This window comes from Chenopodium album, chromosome 26, assembly GCF_948465745.1.
Source record: "Chenopodium album chromosome 26, dcCheAlbu1.1, whole genome shotgun sequence".
NCBI lineage: Eukaryota > Viridiplantae > Streptophyta > Magnoliopsida > Caryophyllales > Amaranthaceae > Chenopodium > Chenopodium album.
In genome coordinates this window covers 11,141,400-11,153,908 of record NC_137859.1, presented here as the reverse complement: position 1 = coordinate 11,153,908, position 12,509 = coordinate 11,141,400, and the positions used below count along the sequence as shown (strand labels likewise).

Here is a 12,509-nt window from a genome sequence, read left to right as displayed (position 1 = left end):
AATATGGCTTTCTTAATAATTGATGATATTATTCATTAGTAGTGTTGAAAGATCATTCCATTTTGTGCATTAAAAAGGAATGTTACATATTTCACTAGCTATTTTCGAAGAACATATAATTATTTCGTTACATTATGAATATGATACTGTGTTTACTATGAATCTTAAGGGCAGTATATATATATAATAAACAGGGCTCTAGCACAAAAAAATAAACGGGAAAAATATTCCCAAGGCTGGTGTTGCTAATAAATTCGTGTTTATTAACCCTGAATGAATCGGAAAATCTAGGTTGCAGCAACCATGGCACTCTGATGATGAGTTGCAGGCATTGTGCATAGGTTACCTTCTTCTGTGTCCCAGAGAAAATTAGCATATGCTGCAATCACATGACTGCAGGAAAGCAATACAGAAATAAATCAGTTGAAAAAAAAAAAAAAATGGGACGCGAGAAACCAAATGCAGAAGTTTGATACCAACCTATTTTCAGGGGAAGCCTGAACAGATCTTTGAAAGTAACTTAATGCTCGTTCTTCATCGCCATGAAGCTCCCAAATCAGCTGAGCGTATTGTGAGAGGATTTCACCATCTCCGGGATCCATTAGTATTGCTCGAGAGTAATATTCCTCAGCTCCTTCAAGATCCTTAGACTGCAAGAGATAGATTAGCAATAAGAAGATTTGTGAGTATGACATTGTATGCTACATGAAGAGAATATGAATGTTCGAGGCTAACCTTGTGAAGGAACTCGGCATAGTTTCTCAAGATCATTGGATTTCCAGGATTTTGTTCAACCATATTCTTGTAGTGTTCTGCCATGCTAGCCTTGTTGCTGCCATCTTCGCCGAAACCTACTGGTTTATATTCATTGTGTCCTCCACTGCCTCCTCCTCCTCCTCCTCCTCCTCCTCCGTTGTTATATCCACCGCCACCAGTAAATACTCCGAGTCCCCTTGCAAGATGCATTTTAGAGGGTGCATTTTCAATCTCCTCTTGAGCATAAAGGTACCTTTCTTGTAACCCCATGTTCATAAATGCTATGGTCTGATTTAAGCTTGAATCATCCCTTGTTTCCTCTTGAACATCTTCGTCACTTTCCTCTTCCTCATCATCTTCATACCGCCTTTTGGAATTGTGCATCGAGAATGAAGGGATGGATTGCAGAATCGAGCAGCTTGGTTTGCGCGGAAGCTTCTTGGCAGCAGCAGGGATAGAATGGTTGAATTCATCAAAACTGTTGCAGACTAATGCTTCCAAGTTTCCTTCAGATTGAACCCTTCGAAATCCATTGGTTTGGGATCCATCAGATGTGATTTCGGCATTGATAGAAGGGGAAGGGGACGAGTTGGAGATTGATGAGGGGGGAATGAGATTCAGGGGACATGTAGGTGTTTGATGGAAGGAAAACTTCTTAGGTGGTAGGTGGTGTTTGGGAGAGTTATACTCCGAGTGGTTGCCATGGTTCGGAGATTCCGAGTACGACGAAAGAAGTGAGCCAAGAATAGGGGTGGATGAGCTTCTAATGAGCATCATCTTGGTGATATTTTTCTGTATGAAAAAATATGGAGAAGAATCTGAATTCAAAGGGAAAAAAGTGCTAAAACTATCCTGCCAGTTGCATAAATGAGATAATGGTAGTATATACTATTATTAAAAGTGATGATAATAGAAAATAATGTAATGAATGGCCTAAAAATGTTAAGAGATATTGTAATTTGGGTCTACTATCTAAACAAAATTGAAGATAAAACAAGCAAAAATGTCATTTTCTTCTTTACTAAATGTTGTTATTTTGGCCCTTTCGTTGTGAATTTTGCACTTTTTTAAATTTGGTGATAATTTTAGGATATGGCATTCAATGAATTCACATGCAAACTCTTGTAGTTGTTTGAGTGGGTGGGGTGTAGTTTAGAAAAGGGCAAGAACGGTTGAAATTTATAAAGTTGAAATATGGCAATTTTATATGATATAGACATAAAATTATTTAAATATTAATTAATGAATGAATTAAGATAAAAGGGGAAAAATAGAGGAAAAACAATAATAAAAAATAAAAAAATAAAAAATAAAAAAAAACAATTTGAAGTGCGTGAACAAATTTGTGTTATCGGTTACTTGATAGAGTATATGTGTTCAATAGTCTTTCAAATAAATCAAGCAAGGCTAATGGCTGCACATTAGGAGAATTTTCTAAAATATCTGTAAATTTAGGAATATCATGCAGGCACCTTGAACTTTGTAGATAATATTAGAAATTGGAAACAATTGTCAATTGCAAGCAACGACTCATGAAAATTCTAGAACATTATATCAATGAAAATGATGAAGGGGCTCAACTCTGCAACCTCCTAGTCATTTGTTTCGACTAATGCCCTCGGCTATATTGCCTATATATACTAATGATGGGCATTCAAGCAATCAAGCCTGTACGTTGTACACTAGTACATGCATATAAGATGCCACACTCAAGTCTCTTTAAGTATTTTCTTTAGTTGATGTTTCTCAGCTACTAAATCAGCTAAATATTTTCTTCATGTATGGTTACTAGAGGAGAATTTTTTTTTTTTTAATCTGTTCGACTGTTGTCCCTTTTTCTAATTCTACGATTTTTAAAAACAATTAAATCACATTATTACTCTTTTCACCAAAGAATTTAGTAATATATTTAACAAATTACACAAATAAATTTATTTAAAATATAATTCTAAAAATTTATAATTCTCAAAGAAAATGCAATAATCATATTAATAATATTACCCAGGTTAATAATAAAAACCACATGTTAATAATAAGAACTAAATATTGTCTATCTAAATTGTTATTCAATAGATCATAAGAATCATAGTTATCATACTCCTACACAACATCTATTTTGTTGCTGTTAAAATGATTAAAACAACAACCCAAAATCCTTCTTACCAAATCAACCTCCCTTCGCGGAATCCTCGTTATCCCAAAAATGGAACAAGTTATTAGAAGCTTTCAAACCATAATTATTTCTATTTTTCAACTTACAACATTTTTACACTGATTAATTCCCGCTTTCATTTTCATTTTTTTTGTTTTCTCAAATATTCTTTTGGTAATCCCAAGTATTTTGGTTGATCCTTGGTTTTAATATATATGTTAAACAGTACTTATATCCTTACTATTTTGCGGATTTTAGTTGATGTGATTATGTTATTGTATTATTCGATAATTTCTTTAATACTAGTACAATTTTATTTTCGAAATTGGTCTATCTAAATTAGTTTGTCAAATATAAATACACAATAGTGAGTTGTAATTAAATTATGAATTAATTAAAACTTGTGTATACTATATATATATATATATATATATATATATATATATATATACCATAGATTTTAACAAGTTTTGTATTCAAGCAATACTTGGATTGTTGATTGAATTTTTAAATAAATTTTTTAATTTTTATGCAATATGTCACATCCTAAAATATACACACCATTTTTCACGGTATTTAAGAAAAGTGAGGCTCATGTCATTTAATACAATTAAAATGAGGGTGAGAGATAGTTAGGATTATAATTTAGTGGACCATGTGATTAAAATAAGGGAAATAAATACAACTTTAAACAAATCAACTTTCTAATTTTAGTGTGTTGCAAGTATTGTGACATTTTTATTTTAGGGATGTGTTGCAAATATAAAGAAATGGAGGAAGTATCATTTATGTAAAGTTCATTAATACTCATTTATCCCTTTACATTTATAATGTTTTGATGTGGTAGGATACCAATTTAAAAATTCACGACAATAATTGATAAGTATAACACTCCAAAAAAAAAAAAAAAAAAAAAAAAAAAAAAAAAAAAAACGAAGGGTGAAATAAATTTGAAATATTTGTATTTATTTATTTATTATTTTTGTAATGATATTAAACCAAAGGGAATAAGAGATGATTGTAAAAAGGTTGGATGGAGAAGGTGAGCTAGATTGAATCATGGTAAATGGGCCTGATTCATGCTTGTCTATAGAAATTGCTAAAATTTGGCTACCAATAGGAACTTTTCAAAAATATACTAGTATTACCATTGTGCATGCTTGGATTGGGGCCCTGGGGGTAATATATCAAGGGAGTCATAAAAGTCAGAAAAATACATAAGTAAATGAAAGTGTTATTGTAGGAGACAAGGTGTTTACAAATAAAACAAGGTAGTCGTGCCATTAAGAAAGGGAGGTGAAGGAAGTATTACCCTCATAATGTGGGTAATAGTTACCCATCTTCTCCCTAGTATAACTATTATCCCCAAATGACGGCATTATCCTTATTCACCCGTTCACCTCATACTACACCATCACTACATAATTTTCCTTACAATCACACCATCATTATCTCCTCCTTCCCTATATTCACTTTTATTTTGTTTAGTTTGACTTTTATTATCCTAGTAATACATCTCCCTCAATCCAAACATATTGTAAAAATTATTACGGTACCGAGTAGTAGCTTTCACATATTATTACAGGCATGGTACATTTTGGTCGTCAGAGATCTTACAAAGACTAACATGGTGCATTTCTTAATCCAATCCAATCCAAAGTTTGGGAAATTTTTGTCTACATAAGAATGAACTCTAGTTTATAGAAGCATTCGAACAATCAAATTTCTGAGAAACCGTGATTGTAGCAACACCATATCTAAGAGCTCAGTTAACATATGTAGTGCCGGAAAATGGAGCAACACCATCCGCCGCCACACATTATTAGATGGCTTCCCTAAACTTGATGGTTCGGAATTTGGATGCTTATGTAAACTAGAAGTTCCCCTAAATTTGATAGTTCGAATGCTATGATCTAGACAGTATGAACTTGGATGTGAATTACCGAGTTTGAGCTTGGTTTTACAGCTATATCCACTCTCTATCCCTTGGTAACTGTTGCATATGCTATTGTACGTTTAATTGTTTAGAAATAGAGCCATTACATGTTCTGAATAACCAAAGAGGCTTTGGAGTATACACAATTACTGCTCTTGTAGTGTTGTTACTAACAACTTCGCGGTAATACGTTTGGATGTTTCCACTGGAACATTAGTACAGCAGTACTGGTACAACCGCACAACAGCGTACTTCAAAATTACACAGCTTAAACAAGGAGAATTCAAGTCAGAGAATTGGAGCTTGGTGTTAACTGCGTTCAGCTGTTTATTCATATCCACTATATGCAGGACATCAAGAATATCAGAATATAATCTTTAAACAAAGAGCCAATGTCTTACCAAAATTTAAGAGAGGCAACAGAGCACAGCTAGTTCTCAACTCACGATAGGTATAGGCACGATTGAAAGCATACTTGGACAATCAAACTATCAAAGTGAAACCTCATTTCTGAGAAAGAAGTTCTGAAAACAAGCCAATATTTGTAATTGAATTAAGACTAATTTATTAAAGTACATTATATACGAAATAATAAGCTTGACTAGGAAATTTGGACAATTTTCCGTTTCTTTCCTCAAAGATTGAAGGAAAGTTTGATCCATCTTTTGATTTACACATAGTACAATGAAGTATGAAATTACATGCTACAATAAACTTCAGATAATGCATCTCAAAACAAGTGAGCATATCACAGACATCAAGAGACTCAAAGGTAGCTTTCCACCAAAAGTTGGGTATCTATTTTCGTTTGCAACATATAAAGTTTCAAAAGGGTTCATTATACAGGTGCATTATACAAATTTACCAGAACAAAAGAACCACGCTCTCAAATAATATCGTTGTGAACCTGGATACTATGCTGGTATAAAGGTGGCTAATCCATATCCTGCCTTCCAAAAATCAATGGAAAGTCATCAAATTGCTCGGAAGGATGGTCCTCAGTCAAGCTGTTTAGTGAATCATAAACCTGCAACATGGAACATCTATCCTTGGGACGGGGTACTATACAATTTGAGGCAATTGTGAAGACCTGAAGAATATCATTGTCATAACCTCTCCCACGTATATCTTTATCAATGGCTTCCACTATTCGCCCAGAGCTCGACAGCTGATTCACCCAATCCACCAAGTTGCCCTTGAAACCTTCCTCTACAGCACTCACTTCCAACGGTTTTATGCCTGTCAATAATTCCAAAAGAACTACACCAAATGCATAAACATCCCCTTTAAGTGACGCCACCATGGTGCTTGAGTACTCTGGTGCTATATACCCAAACTCTCCTAAATCACCATTAACAAAACTACTCTGATTCTGCGATTCTGAGGCAGAAATAAGTCTTGCTAACCCAAAATCAATGATCCTAGCATCCAAATCTTCATCAAGAAGAATCACATTCGAACTTATGTTTTGGTGCAAATGCGGAGGCTCCACTCCATGATGGAGCCAAGCAAGCCCTCTGGCAGCACCTAAACAAATTCTAAACCTCATCGGCCAATCCAATTCAATCGTTTTTCCATGTAGCACCGAATACAAAGTCCCATTAGACAAGTACTTATATACCAAAAGCTTCTCATCTTCCACAAGGCAATAACCCAACAATGGCACTAAATTCGGATGCCTAAGCTTTCCCAACCTATTCATCTCCGTCTTAAATAGCTTCTCACTCAGCTTACACGCATTAAGCCGTTTGATTGCCAAAGTAGAACCATCTGCCAACATAGCCTTGTAAGTAGTTCCCATCCTAGTCGAGATCATAATAGTCTCAGCACTAAAATTATCAGTGGCAGCCAACAAATCCGACAATTTAACTTTCACAAGCGGTTTTTGAAACAAGGAAACCTGAGTAAGCTTATGAGCCCTCAACCTATCAATCCAAGTACCATCATCACCTCTCCCTAGCCCATACCCTTCCTTCCTCCTCCGGCTCGCCCTCGAAAAATACCACCACCACACCCCAAACCCTACCAACAACGATGCAGCCGCCCCGAAAATACCTGCAGCTATAATAATGGCCAAATTCTTCTTGCTCAATCCATTACAACTAGACCCAATTGGATCCCCACATAACCCATCATTCCCTTGAAACCCTGACTTGTCAAAATGAGCAAAAGACTCCGGAATTGGCCCAGATAATCCATTCCCAGCAACAGAAAAGTCATTTAATCGATTCAAATTAGACAATTGAACAGGAATACTACCAGATAACTGATTATCAGACAAAATCAATTTATTCAAATACTGACATTTACCAAGATCAGGTGGAATTTGACCAGACAATTTATTACTAGACAAATCCAAAGTTACCAAAAAAGGAAGCCATGAACAGATCTTAGAAGGGATATTACCAGTAAGAGAATTACCAGAAAGATCAAGATTCTGAATGCTAGAACAAAACTCAAGAGATTCTGGGATTTCCCCAGAAAGTTGAAAATCTCTAAGTTGAAGACTAATTAATCGATTTTCTTTATCATTCCAACAAGAAGCACCCACAAATTTGCAGACAAAACCAACTTCAGCAGAAGAATTTTTGAAATTCCATGAATTAAGCTTACTTTGTGGGTCCTTCAAATTGTTTTTTACACCTTGCAGACACTTTACATCATCTTCAACAGCAAAAGAGAGAGTTAGGAGAGAGAAAATGATGAATTGGAAAGTGGGTAGATCTGAATTTTGCTTCTTCTTCATCACTGAAAATTACCCAGAAAAATTAAGCAGAAAAAAATACATATACAGTAGATTGAAATGAAGAAGAAGATGAAATGGGGGGTTTAGGTTTTAGGGTTGAGGTCAACTTTTGGGCATGGTGGAGTATAATTAGCTGGAAATTTTGAATGGTAGTAAAGAAAGAAAGGAGTTTTTAGAGTTGAATGGTCTTTGCTTTGAAAGGAATGAAAGAGCATTTGACTGTCATTTGTTTTCTGTTTTTGTTTTGTATTTTCTGGAATTGGGGTCCCACGGGATGTGGATGGAGTGGGAGGGGTGATATATCACCTTTCAAGGGCAAAATTGTCATTTTAAGGGGTGGAAAGGAAGAATGATCCTTGTTTATGAAACGTGAAAAAGACATTAATGTAAATGAGATTCGAAGTAAATGGTCTTGCATATTATGAAGTATGTAACTCGATTTGCGATAAGTTGTATCATGCTTTGCTTAGCATTTTACTAAAGGAAAATATGACTATAATAATCTCGGTTGGATTTTATCCTAGTTCCTACATCCTAAAATTTATTAGTGATACTTTTCCAATCTTCATCCTATATGACCTATGGAAGTCAAGGCTCGACGCTAGAGTGACTCACCAATATTATAAATATGAAGTTTTCATAACTTTATTTACGATATTATGAATTCTTAACGATATGTAATTTGATAATTTCTTAAGTACGAGTAAGCAAGTATTTGCTTGACTAAGTTTACCTTAAAATAGCCTTACTCTTTTTTCTTTTATTATCTTAACGTATGATAATTAGTCCTAAATCACATACGAATTATTTTCCTAATTTTTCTTCATACAATGAAGAGAGAATATATCAAAAGTTCAAATTTCATTGTTTGTATACACTTAAGATTGTAGCGGGTCATTTCGGGTCATGCCTCGTGTCGAGCTCACGTACTTTGAGGTCACTAGGCAAGGTCCACAATGTACATGTTGTGCCGAAATTTTCAAAAGGTTGGCTCATGTATGGCCTAAGTCCACATGTCATCATGTCATGTTTGTGTAACTAAGCTTAACTTGCCTCATTAATTATACTAGCATGTTTTTTCGTGTCAAATCGGGTTGTGCTTCTCTCAAATAAAGGCGGTTAACATGTTGTGTACAAAAAGTTAAATAGAGCAACAAATTCTATACATAGTAAAACACAAATAAATGATTTTACTTGACCTTATCCAAATAAATAATTTTGATTTTCTTCCAAAAAAAAAAAAAAATTGATTTTTGACTAATTTCATGTACTCATTACATAACACCCCAAGTGTATATACTTTGTAAAAACTTTGAGGTTTAGTGAGTTAAAAAAAAAAAATAAAAAAAAATAAAAAAAATCCCTTTTTATGATCATTTATGATTTCATGTCCACAACAATTATGCTTATTAGTGCTTAGGCAATCACCATCGATGCTTAGAAGGAAGCACTAGGAATAATGCTAAGGCAATCACTGTCAATGTGAGTATCATTTGACGATGATCCCATCAATGAAGAACTAAAAATGTTGAGTTGTAATCTTTATAATCATATAGTTTTGGTTGGATATAAATGATTAAATGTATTTTGTATAATATATTAATATATAGTATTGGTTGGGGTATGCTACTCGTGTAGTTTTCTCACTCGCACATTTGCGTTCTTAAAAGTAGATTGTAATTGGGTTTATGGCCTTTATTACGATGCATAACGTGGCTTTAGGATACTAACTATGAAGTGTTTAATTTCTAGAAGTTTCAAAATGGTTGCAATAGTAATGCAACACTAAGGCCCTGTTTGGCAATTGGCTGTTGGCTGTTGGCTGTCGGCTGTTTTAGTTGGCTGGTTTGACTGGCTGTTTAGATTGGCTTTTGAGTTGGCTGTTTGACTAGAGTTGTAGTGTTTGGTAAATTGGCTGTTGGGTGATAGCTATTGTTAAACAATATCAACACTAATGAACTAATATAGTACTTCAATATTAATTAAAATAATAAATTATTGGTTATAATAATTGTAAATTAATTATTAATTATTTACAATAATTTTCTAATAATTAGTTATAATTCAAATTAATTATTGGTTATTAATTAACAATAATTGTATATAAGTTATAAATTGATAATTATCAATAGTAATATACTATAAATTACTAATATTACTCCATTTTAATACTAATAAATTAAAAAATAATTATTGAATAATAACAACAATTAATTATTAATTATTAAACACTAATTATTAATTATTAAATAATAATATTAATTATCAAATACTAATTATTAATTGTTAATTATTAATTATTAAATACTAATTATTAATTGTAAATTATTAATTATTAATTATTAATTATTAATTATTAAATACTAATTATTAATTGTAAATTATTAATTATTAATTATTAATTATTAATTATTAATTATCAATTATTAATTATCAATTATTAATTATTAATTATTAATTATCAATTATAAATTATCAATTATTAATTATTAATTATTAAATACTAATTATTAATTGTAAATTATCAATTATTAATTATTAATTATTAATTATGAATTATTAATTATCAATTATTAATTATCAATTATTAATTATCAATTATTAATTATTAATTATTAATTATCAATTATTAATTATTAATTATTAATTATCAATTATGAATTATTAATTATCAATTATTAATTATTAATTATTAATTATCAATTATGAATTATCAATTATCAATTATTAATTACTAATTATCAATTGTTAGTTATTAATTATTAATTATTAATTATTAATTATTAATTACTAATTATTAATTACTAATTATTAATTACTAATTATTAATTATTAATTACTAATTATTAATTACTAATTATTAATTATTAATTATTAATTATTAATTACTAATTATTAATTATTAATTATTAATTATTAATTATTAATTATTAATTATTAATTATTAATTATTAATTATTAATTATTAATTATTAATTATTAATTATTAATTATTAATTATTAATTATTAATTATTAATTATTAATTATTAATTATTAATTATTAATTATTAATTATTAATTATTAATTATTAATTATTAATTATTAATTATTAATTATTAATTATTAATTATTAATTATTAATTATTAATTATTAATTATTAATTATTAATTATTAATTATTAATTATTAATTATTAATTATTAATTATTAATTATTAATTATTAATTATTAATTATTAATTATTAATTATTAATTATTAATTATTAATTATTAATTATTAATTATTAATTATTAATTATTAATTATTAATTATTAATTATTAATTATTAATTATTAATTATTAATTATTAATTATTAATTATTAATTATTAATTATTAATTATTAATTATTAATTATTAATTATTAATTATTAATTATTAATTATTAATTATTAATTATCAATTATCAATTATTAATTATTAATTATTAATTATTAATTATCAATTATTAATTACCAATTATCAATTATTAATTATTAATTATGAATTATCAATTATTAATTACCAATTATCAATTATTAATTATTAATTATCAATTATTAATTATTAATTATCAATTATCAATTATTAATTATCAATTATTAATTATAATTAATCAAAAGTTAATTATGTCAATAAGCGAAAAGTCATTAGCCAAAAGCTGCTCCAACTAGCTTTTGGCTTAAAAGCCAGCTTTTCAGCCAGTTAAAAAGCCACTAACCAAACATGTTTTTTGGCTGTTTGACCAACTTGAAGAAGCCAAAAGCCAGCTGAAAAGCTGGTTTCCAAACACCCCCTAAATATCATGTGCACTCTATTCTTCTGCATACACAAAATTTCACAAGTTTATTTGGGGATGAACTTTGAATAGAGCATTATGTATATAGATATGATGACAAAATTGCCTCATATCCAATTACCTTAATCTAAAATCTATTCAAAATCACTCCTTTAATCCAAATCTATCAAACCCTACCTGATAATCATTGTTTGTAAGAATGATTATTTTATTTAGAAAATTAATAAGAAATGAAAAAGGCCCGATTTGACCCAAATTGATCCATTCTAGTTCAACTTTATTTTATTACGGTGAAAATGAAACACTTTATTTTCTTACTTAAAATTGCAAGTTACGAAATGCATACACACTTTAACATTATATAATATATTATTTAAATTATTTTTATATTAAAAAGGGAATACAAAGAAAGAAAGATTAAGGTAGGTGATTGATAAGTGACATTTATGTCATTCTTAGAGTAGTGGTTTTGCAAATGTCACTCTTAGAATAGTGCTTTTGCTTTGTTTTAGCTTGTCTTAGGTTATTTTATAGTTATTTTATTTAAATAATGTGTGCATTCATGTCTCGATGTATTTTGGATGAAATCACGTATGCGCCTAAATGCTTACTCTTCTTGCGTGTTCGCACTGTTGCCCCTACCTTATTGCTTACCTTGGTGTTTTTACTTAGGTATTTGAAGTCAAGGATTGTGAAGAAGAATTCAAGGAAACTCGAGAGAAAATTTGAAGAAAGCGAGGTACACGGGCGTGCACATTGGAACCTTCGCACGGGCTGTGCGCGATCTGTGCACAGGCGCGCAATCCAGCATTACAGGCGCGCAGCCTAGCAACACAAACCACGCATACCCACAAAAGCGCGAGAACGTAGACCCCCGTGCGCGGGCTCGCACCGGACCCATATTCAGCTTATTTCCGCGACTCTATAAATACGCGAGGCTTGTTTGTACGGAGAATTTTTAGACATCTTCTATTCTTTTAGATCATTTTTCTCTAGTTTTAATAAAGCCCCTCTCTTTAGGTTTAACTTAGGATTAGAGTAGTTTAGAGAGAGAAAGTGAGAGTTTTTCCATTGTTAGCTTGGATTTTGAAGAGAAAGATTGATCATCTTGCTTGTAGAT

General features: G+C 30.6%; 1 protein-coding gene and 1 pseudogene across 1 annotated transcript; both read right to left on the bottom strand.

Moving 5' to 3' along the window:
* Positions 1–5: 5 nt before the first annotated feature.
* Positions 6–1,593, bottom strand: LOC145617178 (uncharacterized). Its single transcript, XM_081671861.1, has 3 exons — positions 736–1,593; positions 481–650; positions 6–393 (listed from the first exon to the last, which is right to left on the bottom strand). Exons 1-3 carry the CDS (start codon positions 1,531–1,533, stop codon positions 288–290), a joined length of 1,074 nt encoding a protein of 357 aa, XP_081527987.1. The 5' UTR covers positions 1,534–1,593; the 3' UTR covers positions 6–287.
* A 3,869-nt stretch (positions 1,594–5,462) lies between these two features.
* On the bottom strand, positions 5,463–7,810 carry LOC145616641 (putative inactive receptor kinase At1g27190 pseudogene; annotated as a pseudogene).
* Between the last annotated feature and the right edge of the window lie 4,699 nt (positions 7,811–12,509).